The sequence below is a fragment of the Stenella coeruleoalba genome (genome assembly GCF_951394435.1).
Source record: "Stenella coeruleoalba genome assembly, chromosome: 3".
NCBI classification, from domain to species: domain Eukaryota; kingdom Metazoa; phylum Chordata; class Mammalia; order Artiodactyla; family Delphinidae; genus Stenella; species Stenella coeruleoalba.
In genome coordinates this window covers 94706818-94724575 of record NC_137148.1, presented here as the reverse complement: position 1 = coordinate 94724575, position 17758 = coordinate 94706818, and the positions used below count along the sequence as shown (strand labels likewise).

The 17758-nt window shown below is 41.4% G+C and overlaps 1 protein-coding gene across 1 annotated transcript in view; it reads right to left on the bottom strand.

The window, feature by feature from the left end:
- LVRN (laeverin) overlaps positions 1-5119 on the bottom strand; it is a gene marked incomplete at its 3' end in the record, with an annotated part of 78885 nt that extends 73766 nt beyond the window's left edge. Inside the window, exon 1 of the mRNA XM_079918635.1 lies at positions 4222-5119. Within this exon, the coding sequence (XP_079774761.1) occupies positions 4222-4916 (695 nt within the window). The 5' untranslated portion in view covers positions 4917-5119. The remainder of the gene's footprint in view (positions 1-4221) is intronic.
- Positions 5120-17758: the final 12639 nt, after the last annotated feature.

Here is a 17758-nt window from a genome sequence, read left to right as displayed (position 1 = left end):
GCAACGAGAAGCCTGAGGCACCTCAACGAAGAGTAGTCCCCACTCGCCACAACTAGAGAAAGACTGCTCACAGCAATGAAGATACAATGCAGCCAAATAAATAAATATAAAATAAAAAAAATTCAATTAGAAAATGGAAAAAAGACATGAAGAGACATTTCATTGAAGTGATATACATACAGATGGCAAATAAGCACGAAAAGATGTTTATCGCAGCAATTGTTAAAATATGTAAATTTCCAAACCCCACTCAAAACTCACTGCTCTGGAAAGTTTTTGCTTTTAAAATTTTTTAAATTGTGGAAAATATTGGGTTGGCCAAAGAGTTCCTTTGGGTTTTTCCATAACATCTTATGGAAAAACATGAACGAAAATTTTGACCAACCCAATACACAAAACATAAAATTCATCATCTTAACCATTTTTAAGTATAACGTTGAGTGGTGTTAAGTACATTCACATTGTTGTACAACCAGTCTCCAGAACTCTTTTTATCTTGCAAAACTAAAACTGTACTCATTAAACAAAAACTCCCCACTCGGGAATTCCCTGGTGGCGCAGTGGTTGAGAATCCACCTGCCAATGCGGGGGATATGGGTTCGATCCCTGGTCCGGGAGGATCCCACATGCCACGGAGCAACTAAGTCCGTGTGCCACAACTACTGAGCCTGCACTCTAGAGCCTGCGAGCCACAACTACTGAGCCCATGTGTCACAACTACTGAAGCCTGTGCGCCTAGAGCCCATGTTCCACAAGAGAAGCCAGCACAATGAGAAGGCCACACACTGCAACGAAGAGTTGCCCCTGCTCGCCGCAACTAAAGCCCGCACACAGCAATAAAGACCCAATACAGCCAAAAAAACTCTTCACTCCCCCAGCCCCTAGCAACCACAATTCTACTTTATGTCCCTATAAATTTGACTACTTTAGGTCCCTTATATAATGTCCCCGAGATTCAACTGTGTAGTAGCATATGTCAGAATTTCCTTCCTTTTTAAGGCTGAATAATATTCCATTGTATGTATAGACCACATTTTGTGTCTTCCCTTCATCCATCAGTGGACATTTGGGTTGCTTCCACCTTGTAGCTATTGTGAATAGTGTTGCTATGAATATCGGTGTACTGATCTGGAATTTCTGAGAGTGTGCCCCTGGAATCTACATGTTTAATAAGCTCCTTTAGTGTTTCTGATGCACATTAAAGTGTGAACCACTACTCTAATGCAGGATTTTCCAAAGTATAGATGGAGAGGGATTTTTGGTAGCCCTCAGACAGACTATTACATAGATCAGACTCACACATGATAAAGTCAGTCCTTTCAGTTTTATGAATCATTCTGATTAGGTCAAGAGAAAGCATTGCTTTGGTGTTATTTATCTTGAACATCTAATTCTAATTTCCCTTTTTTAAGAAAGAGAGAGCAGCCTTCAGATTCAAAGCCTTCAGATCTTTCAGCAGACAATAATGACAGCTAGAACTTATTAACAATGTTTTGTTTTCGTTGTATTAGTCTGTGCCATTCCTTTCCATAAATTTCAAATGGTTTTCCATCTATAATAATGGTATAGAGTTGCTTTTCAATAAAGCTACTTAACATTTTTGTTTACATCAAGTAACTTTTTTAGCAAATAATATGGCCACAGATATTGAATATGGCAAAATCTGAAAATAGTCATATGCCAGTGAATGAAGTTTGGGAAATACTGCTTAGAGGGACATTAACATTTGGATCTTGCTCTCAACTTTCCACACATGGAAGATGCACATGTCCAAGGTATCCAGTAGATGGCTCCTATATGGCAGAAATGTGAAGTCACCTGTCAGGTAGAGAAAGGCTGAGCACAGGTAGAAAGCATCCCCAGCAAACTCTGAAGCTAGCAAATCGTAACCTAAACCTTAGAAGTGTCAAATAGTGATGCTCTTTGTATTTTCTGGATTGACCTTCTTTCTCTCTTCTGTTAGAGTTGAGTAAAATTATTTAAAAACATTAGCCTGTCTGGACTGTGATTAGAGACCATCAAAGAACAGAAGTAAACATGTTCCAACCACTGCAGCTGGAATTACAGACACCCCAAGAAAAATGTGAAAACATTGGGCAATTTCTCTGCATATAGAAATCTTCTTAGAATCGTATCTACCAGGAACGTGGCAGCTTCCACGTTTAGATAACAGGATAATTTTACCCCAAGCTAATGATAGTAGCCATCACCGCACAGATTATATGCCAGTCACGGTGCCCCCTTTCCCACTTAATTCTCACAACATTCTAAAGGTTGACACTTATTATGTCTATTCCATGAATGAGGCAACAAACTCAGAGAGGTGAAGAGACTGGCTCAAGTGACACAGCTCAAACTCAAGCCTGCTGGGCTTCCAAAATCTGCCTCATCACAAATCATCGTTTTGTTCAGGTTCTTTGTGACCTTGGCTTCAAGCTCAGCTGCAGGTTTCTCTTCTTCCTGGTTTCAGAAGCAGAGACTCAGAAGAACAACTTCCAGGCGACAGCTCCTCTCAAGATGCCACAGTTCTGGGGCTCCACCTAGGTCTATGAACATCTGTAGGACTTTATTAAATTTTCTGCTTATTTGAATTTGAAAGCTCTCAAAATATGGTTTCTAGTTACTACTAGAGTTGGCAGCACAATAGAAAAATGGAAAGGGACTTTCATTTCCCGTGTTTGCTAGGGCAGTTTGTCCAGGCCAAAGACCCATTAAGACAGGAAGAAGGAAGAGATGGTGAAGAGATGAAGATTTGCTAACTGACAGCAGAAAACACTGTTAGGTAGCTATGCAAAAAAGCATCCTTTTCTCCCCCTCTGAAAAATCCTGCACCTTAACAATACAGTTATTTCAAAAGGTTTCCAGAGCCCGTAACTCCAGTAACACATTATACTCATGAGAAACTTTTCAAAACTGTTTCTCAGGTATTGATGCATTTTTGAGAGAAAAATCAAGCATACTGTCCTTAAAAACAAAAGTTACAGATTACGCTTCCACTTAGGCCAGCTTATTAAACTTATTTTAAACCCCTGAAGTTTTGAAAATAGTGCAGGAGAAGAGTTAGGGGGTAATTTAGTGGGTTTCTTTCCCTCAGAGAACATCTGAGAACATTTTCTCTAATAATAAAGGGCAAAGTACATGCAGTTGTGTAAACCGCAAAGGCTCCACCACTGCATGAGCGAAGCAGGAGCTCACCAGTTTGAAAAAAGAAAAAAAAAAAAGACCATTTCCCTAGCGCTCGCCGGGGGTCAGTAATGTGGTCCCAGAGCGTGGAAAGAGGCAATTCTTGGGCTGGAAACATTCCGTGTGGGAGACACTATCGCAAACGAGTGTAAAGAGAACACATGTACACTATGTGAGCCTGCAGACTCAGAGGGGAGGTCCCTTGTCATCGCTTTTACTTTTTTTTTTTTTTTGAATCCCGAAACTCTGGCACACAGCCGGTCAAAGAGCGGGGAGGGGAGGGGATGCCGCTGCTCACCCGCAAAACGACACGCGGGGCCCGGGCAGGGGGTGGGAGGGCAGGAATGAAAGGGGATTCTGAAGTTTTGGAGAACCTTAGCAAAAAGAAAAAAACTATGGAAACTAACAGCCGCGACGTAGGTCTATTTGTTGCAAGAGCAGCACTTACGGAGCGCCCAGGCAAAAGAGAGCACGAAAAGCGCAGAGAGGCGCTGGGGAGAAACCGCAGAGAGGCAACGGTGCTCTAGCCCCGTTCTTATCCAACTCTAACGCGGGTGAATCACCCGAGGAGCTCCGGTAAACGCATATTCGGATCCCCTTGGTCGAGGGTGGGGCTTAAGAGTCTGCATTTCTAACAACCTCCCAGATGTTACGTTGGTACCGCGGACCAGCAACTCAAAGTTTTTGACCAAACTTTGAGTAGCGAGGGGTTTGCTCGTTGCCCTAAGTAAATTCTGGGTTAGAGGACAAAGGGGTTCTCTGAAGAGGAAAATAAACTTTTGGGGCAGCAGCGACCTTAAAAGGGGCAAAGATAGAAACGAACTGGATGGGCAGGGATGGGGCTGAAACCTGGCCAAAGGAAGAGGGAAAGGGAGGAAGGAGGCGCTCACCCTCTGACTCTAAAAGAAAACGTCGCGAAGGATGGGGTGGGTTTCTTTGCGACGGGCAGGAGACGCGCACCTAAGCACCTGAACCCGCAGTCTGCGCGCGGGGAATGCGGGGCGGGGGCCGAGGAGGCCAGGGCCGGCCTGCCCTTACCTGCGCTCACCCTGGTCCGTGTAGAGATTGAGGAAGAGTCCCTCCCTGGTGTCCTGGTACACCGGGCCGGAGAAGCTGAGCTGCAGCTCATAGCGGCTCCCGGGCTGCAGGGCTTCGCCGAGCTCTAGCACCATGTACTGCATGTCCAACGCGAACCACACCTCGTCCACCAGCACGCGGCCCACGGTGGCGTCTCCGGCGTCCGGGAACAGTGGTCCCCGCACCTCGGCGCTTTCACAGTCCAGGAAGAGGCTGTGAAGCAGCAGCCGCGCCGTGGCCGCGATGCAGCGCACGGTGATGTTCACGCGGCCAGTGAAGCGCAACGCCGGCGCCGAGAGCTCTTCTGGCCTCAGACGGGGCCACAGCTCCAGCTCATAGTGCAGCGGCACGAGCCAGGGCGGCAGGCGCAGCTGGTCCCAGGGCCCCGGGGGTCGCCAGTTGCGCGGGGTGGGCGCCGCCACCGTCTCCAGAGTGGGGCCGGGCTTCGGGGTCCGCGCCGGCTCCTGCCTGCCTGGCGGGGAGGACGCGGCGTGCGGGCCCCCGCGGTCGTGAAGCTCCGACGGCGGGACGCGCGCGCAGTGGCCGTACAGGGCGGCGAGTACGGCCAGCGCCAGCAGGAGCACGGCAGCCAGCCCGGCCAGCAGCAGGGCTACCACGCGGCTCACGTAGAAGCCGGAGCTGGAAGGGGGTCCCATGGCCGCAGCCAGGGGCTGGGGGTGAGGTGAGAGCCCGGCGGCGGCGGCGGCGGCTCAGACCCCCGGCCTGGGTGCTCAGTGATGGGACCCCCGCCCCTCCTCTCTTGTACCGTCCCTCCCTCCTCCTCGAGGAGCCTGGGAGACAGGAGAGAGCTGTTGGGACCTCGGCTTCCCCTCCCAGCTAATCAGATCCAGGTCCCTGCCTACCCACCCCCGCCCCCGCCAGGGCCTGGGGAAGAGGCGGACCTGGAGCAACTGAGCGCGCGCCCCTTTGGGTCTGAAGGGAAAGACCTCGCAGAGGAGCTTCCAGAGTAGGCGCAGGGAGGGGACGGTAGGACCAAACTCGAATTTGGGCACCTCCGACGGGGGTGGGTATTTGGATTCACGGGATCTGTTGGGCGTGACCCGGTGCGGTTTCGGGTGTTGTCGGAAAAGAGACAGGTACAGAGCACCCTCGACTCCTTGACTGTAGTGATGAGCTGCGGGCTGCACACTTGCCGGCCACTACCTAGGGATTCGTGCGCTAGGGGCTGGGGTGAGGGCTTACGAACCGGGACTTTGGGGCACATGCTTTGAAATGAACCTGCTAGGGACAGCCGCGCTGTCTGAACTAACTTCCGGAGCCAAATTTTTGCCCTAAATTCGCCTCCTGCATAAGCTCGGGCCTCACGCGGCCCAGGCAACAAGTGCGAGGCTGGAAACAGGGTCAGGGGTGTCCCGGAGCCTTTTCCGAGCTTGGGAAGTGGAGCTGGAAGACGGGACGACAAGAAACCGGAGAGCGTGGCGTCTGCGTCTCCAGGTGATGGAGAGTGGAGGGCCGCTTTACCTTGGGAAGGGGCACGGCGGGAAGCCGCCTCTTAGATCCGCAACTGCCGGGGATGGGGTTTCCAGTCCTGGGGCAGTGTCTGGCTCTCCGCACCCCTGCCCGGGGAAAAAGGATGCCCTCCTTTGGAAACCTACTGGTTTCAAGCACAGAGAATAATACAGTCCGGTGGCCAGCCTTTTCCACTAGGAAACCGCTGTCTGGAACTCATCTCCCAGGCGGTGCCCTAGTCGGGCGAGGTCTTTGGCATCCTCGGCATCTGTTTGCTATTTATCGGATACTTCTGGGAGAGTTCCGCGTCCTATGAGCCGAGTTCCCAGTCTGCAAGCATGCACTCGAGTGAATTGAGAATGGCTTTGCAAATACTCAGGAGGTGCTGGGGAAGAGGGAGGGGAGGTGATTAAAGATCCTGCTGCTGGTCGATGATTTATTTGAGGGTATCCCGTCTTTAGACTCCTTCAGTTTTTTTCAGAATGAAGATAATTTTTCCGTCGCAGCCATAAAATGGTCTTCGCTTTTCTGCTTGGAGCTGTTATCTTCATTCCAATGAGGAAACCCTTCCACCTGAGGTCAGAGACAGGGTAAACGAAAGTGATTCTCTTGGGAGATGTGATCTTCCCAGTTCCTCGAACTGAAATTAATCACATTAACAAAAAGACTTCTGGAACAAGACAGGGAGGAGAAAGGAGACTTAACACCAGGCTCATGCAGACGGTTGTGCTGTAATCTGTGGACCAGTCTCTTTTTTATTTATTTATTTATTTTTTGCGGTACGTGTGCCTCTCACTGTTGTGGCCTCTCCCGTTGCGGAGCACAGGCTCCAGACGCACAGGCTTAGCGGCCATGGCTCACGGGCCCAGCCGCTCCGCGGCATGTGGGATCCTCCCGGATTGGGGCATGAACCCGTGTCCCCTGCATCGGCAGGCGGACTCTCAACCACTGCGCCACCAGGGAAGCCCTGGACCAGTCTCTTGATTACAGGTTTGGTTTGCTTTCTTCAGAAATGGAACAATCATATTTTAAAATAATTATGACCACATGCATCACTCTCAGAAGATTCTGGGTAGAGCTGAGGGAGGAGAAGCTCCTTTTGTTTCCCTCTACAGGACCTACCACCAGTCAGACTGTCAGAATTGTGAGCTACTGAGGTAGCAGGGCCCTCTGGGTGTAGGCCATTGCCAGATGGGGATTGCCACAGATATGGAGCTAATTAATTATTGGCCTTACCACTCCCTGGACAATTTCTTGAAGGATTTTGATGGATTCCAGACTTCCAAGGAAAGGTTAAAAAACAAAGGAAAGAGAAGAAAGGAAATGGAAAGAAAAGGAAGGAAAAGAAAAGGACTCAGTAACAAAACTACTAGAGGTGTCCCTCCCTTCAATTTTAAATTAAAAACTCTACTGAAAAGTGTATACGTGATCTGATTATTTAATTCCATTTCTCCAATATCATTAAAGAAATAGAGATTGGCTACCACACAAAAAGTTTCAAAGTGATAAAACCACATTAAATGGTTGAACAATTTAAATATCTTATTAAAGGGAAAATATTTCTGATAAATCATTAATGTCACTCAAAAGAAGTTGCAAAATAACATACTGGTTGAGTCATGCTTATGTTAATAATTTTTAAAGAGCTAGAAAATACTCTTATATGAAATATTTGACATCTCAGTGAAAGAGTAGTTTTGGGACACAGATCAGTTGCCGGGAAAACGTCTCTAGAAAATTAAAAAGAAAAAAAAGTTTTAATGAGTTGCTCACTCTTCAGATCAGCCAAAGCAGTGATGCTCAACTGCGGAGAATCACTTTTGGTGCCCCCTTCTCTGGATATTTGGCGATGTTTAGAGACATATTTTGTTGTCACAATGTTGCAGGAGTGGTGCTACTGGTACCTAGTGAGTGGAGGCCAGGGTATTGCTAGATGTCCTACAATGCACAGGACAGCCTCCTCCAACAAAGAAGTACCCCACCCAAAATGTCATCAGTGCTGCCCTTCAGAAATCCTAAGCTAAACAATAATCCAAGCCTTTTAAATTTATTTATTTATTTAGGCTGTGTTGGGTCTTCATTTCTGTGCGAGGGCTTTCTCTAGTTGCGGCGAGCGGGGGCCACTCTTCATCGCGGTGCGCGGGCCTCTCATTGTCGCGGCCTCTCGTGTTGCGGAACACAAGCTCCAGACGCGCAGGCTCAGTAGCTGTGGCTCACGGGCCCAGTTGCTCCGCGGCATGTGGGATCTTCCCAGACCAGGGCTTGAACCTGTGTCCCCTACATTGGTAGGCAGATTCTCAACCACTGCGCCACCAGGGAAGCCCCCAAGCCTTTTATATGCTACCCAAGGGAAACTTCTCCTTGGTATCTTGTGTTGCTATTTACTTTTGTTATTTATGCTTATTCTTTGGCATGTCTATTATTTTTCCATCTTTTTTTTTCTTGGTATTTATTATAAACCTCTGTAACACTTTACTATCCCCCTTGGGCCACATGACCTAATTTTTATTTTCCTTTTTTCTTCATTTACTTTGAAATTTTAATTTTTTTTTTTTTTTTTTTTTTTGCAGTACGCGGGCCTCTCACTGTTGTGGCCTCTCCCGTTGCGGAGCACAGGCTCCGGACCCGCAGGCTCAGCAGCCATGGCTCACGGGCCCAGCTGCTCTGCGGCATGAGGGATCTTCCCGGACCGGGACACGAACCCGTGTCCCTGCATCGACAGGCCGACTCTCAACCACTGTGCCACCAGGGAAGCCCGAAATTTTAATTTTTTTGAATGGGTAACATATTCATAAGTTTCAAAAACTGAGACAATATGAAAATTTATATCTTGCTTCCACTACTTCCACAGTTAATAATTTTCATAGTTATTTTGTATTCTTTCAGTATTTCCTTATGCAAATCAAGCAAATACAATTATATACCTTTGTGTGTCTCTTCTTTCTTACTTAAAAATATAGTATAGGAAATATGCAATTCTGCACCTTGCACTTTCATTTAACAATATATCCTGGATGTCTTTCCATATCAGTCCACAGATACCTTTCACATTCTTTTCTGCAGCTGCATGCTATTATATTGTTTATGTACATACCACTGCAAAGATTTCCCCAGTTTGGTTATTTGAAAGGATTCACCAGCTTTCACAGAGTATTTTCATTTAAGCTTTTATTTAAAGGAAAATTATGGTGCAGCAAGAGAAAGAGAATACAGGCAAGCATTGGAAGTCAGAGAGACATCCCAAGTGCAAGCTCCCCAAGGGCCCTTATTTGCATGAGTGAGCCATGCTTTGTCACCAGCTTGAACCACCAAGCTCTGTGAAAGGAATCTTGTTTACAGAAAGCTCAAAGGAGAAACTCTTAGGGAGGCTCTTTAAATAATCAAGCCAGGTTAGTCAGACATGTAAATCCAGTTGTAAACCATCACTAAAGAAACTAACCCTAAGGGTCTCCAGGGAAAATTCCAGACCTTAATCAGCACATCATAAATTGATCAAGAGTCAAAAACCATATATCCAGAAGGAAGGCAGAGCCAGGATCACTGAAAATCTTCTCTTCCATGAAACCAATGTGAACACTGGAAACATTGTCAGAATTAACTATTTCAGAACTCAAGAAAGTAACCAAAATCTTGCAGCAATTAATGGAGTGTTTGTTCAAGAAAAATAGCCAAATCTCTGTAAAACATCAGTGAGATTTATGGCATTTTAACTTGCTTTATTCTCATTTTCCTCTCCTCAGTTCTGCAGTAGACTTAAAAATCAACGGCCTGGTATTGTGAAAACCAGCAGTCTGGCGGGCACTTCATGAAGCATATAAGTGTTAATTCCTTTAAAGCCTCATTCTGAGAGAACTGTCATTATTTGAACTATCTGGTGATTCCCTGGAAGATGCTACTCTCATGGCTGTCTTTATTGACCAGACTCAGAGTTGACGCAGTGCAAACAGTCTTTCCCCAGGGGTACTGGTTGAAAACAATCATAGGCAATTGTTTAACATTGCAACTGCCTGGAGTGGGCAAATAATTGAGGCAAACACTAAGCTCAACAGAAAGCTTAAAAGGAAAATTTCAGGAATTAGATATCTATAGGGGGCTTTGAAAAGCTCCAACATGTTCCAAAAATCTAGAAGGCCACATGCATGTATACAGCTATGCACACGACTAAGGCTGCACACATGCTCAGAAAAGAACTAAGAAGGCCCTAAACTCTCACATCTAGCTAATCTTGAGGCACTGCTCAAGGCAGATGTGAAGACTATGGCAGAAATGTCAACTGCCTGGATGTGTTGAAGGGGTGCCTCAACACACACAGAGAACCCCTTGGCAAAAACTGGAAAACTTACTGATTCTAGGTATTTAAGGAAACCTCTGTCTAACCATTAGCTGACCAATAAGCTAACTGAACATAGACATCAGTGGCTACTATAGCAAAGAATACAGACTTTACTGAATTAGTTCAGAAAAGTCTTTAAGCTAACAAATGACAACAACAACAAACCCTGAAGAAGCAAGAAAATATTTTTTTTCAGAGTTGTCACATTATTTAAAATGTTTCCAATGAAAGAAAATTATGAGAAATGAAAAGAAACAAGAAAGTATGCCCATACACAGCAGAAAAAACAGTCAATAGAAAATGTTCCTAAGAACTTTTAAACTTTGGCCTTATGAGACAAATACTTAAAATTAGCTATTTTAAATATGTTAAAAGAACCAAAGGAAAGCATGTCTGAAGACCTAAAGGAAAGTATGGGGACGATATCTCATCAAATAGAGAATATCAATAAAGAGATAGAAATTCTAAAAAAAGGACCAAATAGAAATTTTGAAGTTGACAGTACAATAACTAAAATAAAAACTTCACTGGAGGAGCTCAAGATCAGTTTTTAACCAAGAAGAAGAAAAAATCAATGAAATTGAAGATAGGTCAAATGAGATTGTCCAGTTTGAATAACAAAAAAAAAAAAAAAGAAGAAAAATGAACAGGGCCTAAGAGCCCTGTGGGATACCATCAAGAAGACCAACATATGGGAATGTAAATTGATACAGCCACTATGGAGAACAGTATGGAGGTTCCCTAAAAAACTAAAAATAGAACTACCATATGACCCAGCAATCCCACTTCTGGGCATATACCCTGAGAAAACCATAATTCAAAATGAGTCATGTACCACAATGTTCACTGCAGCTCTATTTACAATAGCCATGACATGGAAGCAACCTAAGTGTCCATCAACAGATGAATGGATAAAGAAGATGTGGCACATATATACAATGGAATATTACTCAGCCATAAAAAGAAACGAAATTGAGTTATTTGTAGTGAAGTGGATGGACCTAGAGTCTGTCATACAGAGTAAAGTAAGTCAGAAAGAAAAACAAATACTGTATGCTAATGGTATTTTATTCCATATATATGGAATTCCATATATAAATGGTATTAGATTCTATATATATGGAATCTAAAAAAAAAAAAGGTTATGAAGAAACTAGGGGCAGGATGGGAATAAAGATGCAGACCTACTAGAGAATGGACTTGAGGACATGGCGAGGGGGAAGGGTAAGCCGGGATGAAGTGAGAGTCGCATGGACATGTGTACACTACTAAATGTGAAATCGATAGCTGGTGGGAAGCAGCCGCATAGCACAGGGAGATCAGCTCGGTGCTTTGTGACGACCTAGAGGGGTGGGATAGGGAGGGTGGGAGGGAGGGAGATGCAAGAGGGAAGAGATTTGGGGATATATGTATATGTATAGCTGATTCACTTTGTTATAAAGCAGAAACTAACACGCCATTGTAAAGCAATTATACTCCAATAAAGATGTTAAAAAAAAAAGAAGAAAAAGAAGACCAACATACAGATTGTTTGAGTCTCTAAAAGAGAAGAGAGGGAAAGGGGCAAAGAGATTATTTGAAGAAATAATGTACAAAAACTCCCCCAGTCTTTTGCAAGATATAAATCTACAAATCTAACAAGCTCAACAGATTCCAGGATAAACTCAAATAAATCCACACCAAGGCATATTATAGTCAAACTGACAACAGCCAAGGACAAAGAGAGAATCTTGCAAGAGAAGAAAGAAGTGATTTGTCACATTCAAGAGATTTCCAATAGGACTATCAGCTGATTTCTCATCAGAAAGCTTGGAGACTAGAAAGCCGTAGGTTGACATATTCAAAGTATTGAAAGAAAAAAACTGTCAGCCTATAATTCTATATCAAGCAAAACTGTCCATCAAAAGTGAGGAAGAAATAAGACATTCCCAGATAAACAAAAGCTGAAGGAGTATGTTACCATTATATCTGCCCTGTAAGAAATGTTAACAGGAGCCCAGGTTAAGATGAAAGGACACTAGGCAGTAACTCAAGGTCATTTGAAGAAATAAAGGTCTCTGGTAAAAGTAAATACATGGGTAATTACAAAAGCAGGTATTATTGTAATTTTGGTTTGTAACTCCACTTTTTATTTTCTATGTGATTCAAAAAATAAATACATAAAAAACTTAATTTACATTATTGAACACACAATGTATAAAGACATGACATCAATAATAGAAATGTGGGGGGAGGAGAATCAAGCTGTATATGAACAGAGTCTTCATATGTTATTGAAGTTAAGTGGGTATAAATTCAAATTGGATTGCTATAACTTTCGAATGTTAAGTGTAATCCCTGTGGAAACCACAAAGACAATATCTATAAATTATATACATAAATACATGAGAAAGGAATAAAATGTTTCATACAAAAATCAATTAAAAGGGTTTCCCTGGTGACACAGTGGTTAAGAATCTGCCTGCCAATGCAGGGGACACGGGTTTGAGCCCTGGTCCAGAAAGATCCTACATGCCACAGAGCAACTAAGCCCATGCTCCACAACTACTGAGCCTGTGCTCTAGAGCCTGTGTGCCACAACTAATGAAGCCTGTGCACCTAGAGCCTGTGCTCCATAACAAGGGAAGCCACCAGAAGGAGAAGCCCACCTACCTCAACAAAGAGTAGCCCCCACTCACTGCAACTAGAGGAAGCCATCATGTAGCAATGAAGACCAAACAGAGCCAAAAATAAATTAATTAATTAATTAATTTTAAAAATTCAATTAAACACAAAAGAAGGCAGTAATGGGGGAAATGAAAAAAAATTAAGGCATATAGAAAACAAATAGCAAAATGGCAAAAGAAAATCCCTTCTTATAAGTAATTACTTTAAATGTAAAAGAATTAAACTCTCCAACCAAAAGACAGAGATTAGCAGAATGGATTTTTTTAAACATGATTTATCTATATGCTATCTACAAGAGACTCACTTTAGATCTAGAGATACAGGTTGAAAATGAAAGGAGGAAAAAAGATATTCCATGCCAATAGTAACCAAAAGAGAGCTGAAGCAGCTATACCAATACCAGACAAATAGACTTTAAATCAAAAAAGTTTACAAGAGACAAAAATGGATTTTATATTAATAAAAGGTTTTCTACAGCAAGAAGATACAATAATTATAAACATTCACACATCTATAACATATTCTCAAAATACATAAAGCAAAAATTGACAGAACTGAAGGGAGAACTAGACAGTTCTACAATAATAGTTGAAGACATCAGTACTCTACTTTCAATAATGGATAGATCAACCAGACAGATGATAAGTAAGGAAACAGAAGACTTGAACAACACAATAAACCAACTAGGCTTAACAGACATATACACAATACTCCATCCAAACAACATCAGTCTCAAGTACACCTGAGACTGCTCCATGGACAGACCATATGTTAGGCCAGAAAACAGTTTCAATTGCTTTAAAAGAGAGATATTATACAAAGCGTCTTTTCTGAACACAGTGGGGTGAAGTTAGAAGTCAATAACAGAAGGAATACTAAAAAAATCACAAATATGTGGAAATTAATAACACATTCTCAAACAACTAATGAGTCAAAAAATAAATCAAAAGGGAAATTAGAAAATATTTAGAGTTAAGTGAAAACAGAAATACAACATACCAAAACTTATGACAACCAATGAGACAATGCTCAGAGGGAAATTTATAGCTGCAAATGTCTATATTTAAAAAGAAGAAAAATCTCAAATCCATAACCTAACTTTATACCTTAAGGGATTACAAAAATAAGAGCAAACTAAACCTGAAGATAGGAAATAATAAAGATCAGAGTGGAGGTAAACAAAAGAGAGAATAGGAAAACAATAAAGAAAATCAATGGAACCAAAAATTGGTTCCTAGAAAAGATTGACAAAATTTACAACCCTTTAGCTAGAATTACAAGGAAAAAAGAGAAGATGCAAATAACTAAAATCAGAAACGAAAGTGGGGACATTACTATCCATCTTACAGAGGTAAAAAGGATTATAACAGAATAATACAAAGGTAGTTAACCCAAAAGAAGTGACAAATTCTTTAAAACGCACAAATTACCTCAACTGACTCAAAAAGAAATAGAAAATAGAGATTGAATAAATAATCAAAAACCTCCCCCCCAAAAAAAGTGCTGAACCAGATGGCTTCACCAGTGAATTCTACCAAATATTTAAAGAGGAATTGAAACTAATCCTTCTTAACCCTTCCAAAAAATTGAAAAGGAGGAAACAAAACATTATTTTGATAACAAAGCCAGATAAAGACATCACAAGAAAAGAAAATGACAGACCACTATCTTTATGAATATAGATGCAAAATAGCCAACAAAATATTAGCAAACAAAATCCAACAGAGTATTAAAAGGATTATTCACTGAGACCAAGTGGTATTTATCCCAAGAATGCAGGGCTAGTTCAACATAAGAAAATCCATTGATGTAATAGAACAAAGGAATAGAACATGAATAAAACAAAGAAAAAAAACTACACGATCATCTCAAACGATGCAGAAAAGGCATTTGATAGAATTCGATACCCTTTAATTGATAAAAGCTCTCAGAAAACTAGGAATAAAGGGGAAAAATCCTCAACATGATAAAGAGTATTTATGAAAAACCCACAGCTAACATCATATTCAATGGTGAAAACCTGAAAGCTTTCCTCCCTGAGATCAGGAACAAGACAAGGATGCCTGCTTTCATTGCAGCTCTTCAACATTATACTGGAAACTCTGGTCAGAGCTATTAGACAAGAAAAAGAAAGAAAAGAAATGCAAATCGGAAAGGAAGAGATAAACCTACTATCTCTTTTTGCAGAAGACATAATCCTACATATAGAAAATCCCAAAGAATTTACAAGAAAGTTATTACAGTTAAAAAAATAAATAAATAAATTTAGCAAAATTGCAGGATATAAGATCAACTCACAAAGATCAGTTGTGTTTCTGTACACTAGCAATGAATAATCAGAAAATGAAATTAGGAAAGTAATTCTATTTACAATAGCACCTAAAAGAATTAAATACTTAGGAATAAATCTAACCAAGGAGGTGAAAGACTTGTATGCTGAAAATTACAAAACACTGATGAAAGAAATTAAAGAAGACCTACATAAATGGAAAGACATTCCATGTTCATGAATAGGAAGATTAAAATTGTTTAAATGTCAAGGTCACCCAAAGTGATATACATACAACACAATCCCTATTAAACTTCCAACAGCCTATTTCACAGAAACGGAAAAGCCAGTCCTCAAATTTATATTAAATTGCAAATGGCCCCAAATACCCAAAATAATCTTGAAAAAGAAAAAGCTAGTGGACTCACACTTCTCACTTTTGAAACTTACTACAAAGCTAAAGTGATTAGAACAGTGTGGTACTGGCATAACGATAGACATATATACCAATAGAATAGAATAAAATAGAGAGCCCAGAAATAAACAGTCATAATGGTTGAACTATCACGTTAACAAGAGTGCCAAGACTATTCAATAGGAAAGAACACCTTTTCAACAAATGGTGCTGAGAAAACTGGATACCCACATGCAAAAGAATGAAATTGGAACCTTACCATACACCACATACAAAAATAAACTCAAAATGGATCAAAGACATAAACATAAGAGCTAAAAATATAAAACTTATAGAAGAAAACATTGGAGAAAGTCTTTATAATGTTGGGTTTGGCAATGACTTTATGGATATGACAACAAAAGCACAGGCTACAAAAGAAAAATAAACTGAACTTCAACAAACTAAGTACTTTTGTACATCAAAGGATACTGTCAAGATAGTAAAAAAAACCCTGCAGAATGAGGATATTTGAAAATTATATATCTGATTAAGGATTAATATCCAGAATATATAAAGAACTCAACAACAAGAAACAAACAACCCAATTCAAAAGTAGTCAAATGACATGAATAGACATTTCTCCAAAGAAGATAGACAAAGGCCAATAAGCTTAAAAAGATGCTTAACATCATTAGTCATTAGGGAAATGCAAATCAAAACCAAAATAAGACACTACTTCATATCTGCTAGGATAACTATAATAAAAATCAAAAACAAAAATGAAAAACAAAAAGTGTGGACAAGGATGTGGAGAAATTGGAACCCTCATGCATTGCTGGAGGGAATGTAAAATGATGCTCTGTAGAAAACATTTTGGTGGTTTCTCAAAAGAGTAGACATAGAACTACCATATGACCAAGTAAATTCTACTCCTAAGTATATATCCATAAAAATAGAAAACAGGGAATCAAAAAGACATTCATATACCAATGTTTGTAGCAACATTATTCACAATAGCCAAAAGGTGGAAAAAACCCAAATGTCCATCAACAGATGAATATATAAACAAAACATTGTATATACATACAATGGAATATTATTGTCATAGAAAGGATTGAAATTTTGATGTATGCTACAACATAAGTGGACTTGGAAAACATCATGCTTAGTGAAATAAGTCAGACACAAAAGGATAAATATTGTATGATGGTATGAAGTTATATGAGGTACATGGAAGAGGCAAATACACAGAGACAGAAAATAGATTAGAGGTTACCAGGGGTTGGGGTGAGGGGGAGAAGAGGTATTGTTTACTGGGTACAAAGCTTTTGCTAGGGATGATGAAAAGTTTTAAGTGTAGATAATAGTTATGATTACATAACACTGTGAATATATTTAATGCCACTGAATTATACACTTACAAATAGTTAAAAAGATAACATTTTGTATATCTCATCACAATAAAAACACATAGTACTATAAAACAAAGCGTAATAGTAAGATTTTATTATTGATAGTGATCAAGAGCTATTACTTATTAAAATCCAAGACTATGCAGGCAACATTAGCTTAAAACTTATTGTCACTCTCTGGGTGTTTTAGTCCATGAGTGTTTGTAATTATACCTGTTACTTTGCAAATTTAACAAATGAACTGCTAGGGAAAAAATATGAATCCTTTTGAAAAATGAATATTATGCTGGAGTAAAAGACTACAAGCATACCTTGTTTTTTTGTTTGGTTGGTTTTTTTTTTGCGGTATGCGGGCCTCTCACTGTTGTGGCCTCTCCCGTTGCGGAGCACAGGCTCCGGACGCGCAGGCTCAGCGGCCATGGCTCACGGGCCTAGCTGCTCCACAGCATGTGGGATCTTCCCGGACCGGGGCATGAACCTGTGTCCCCTGCATCGGCAGGTGGACTCTCAACCACTGTGCCACCAGGAAAGCCCAAGCATACCTTGTTTTATTGCACTTTGCTTTATTACACTTCACAGATACTGTATTTTTTACAGATTGAATTTTTGTGGCAACCTTGCATCAAGCAAATCTATTGGTGCCATTTTCCCAACAGTATTTGTTCACTTTGTGTCTCTATGTCACATTTTGGTAATTCTCTCAATATTTCAAACTTTTTCATTATTATTATATTTGCTATGGTGAACTGTGATCAGTTGTCTTTGATGTTACGGTTGTTAATTGTTTGGGGGCACCAAGAACCATATACACATAAGAAGGTGAACTTAACCAATAAATGTGTGTGTCTTCTGACCACCCCACTGACTAGCCGTTCCCCTCTCTCCCGTCCCTCAGGCCTCCCTGTTCCCTGAGACACAACAATATTGAAATTAGGCCAATTAATAACCCT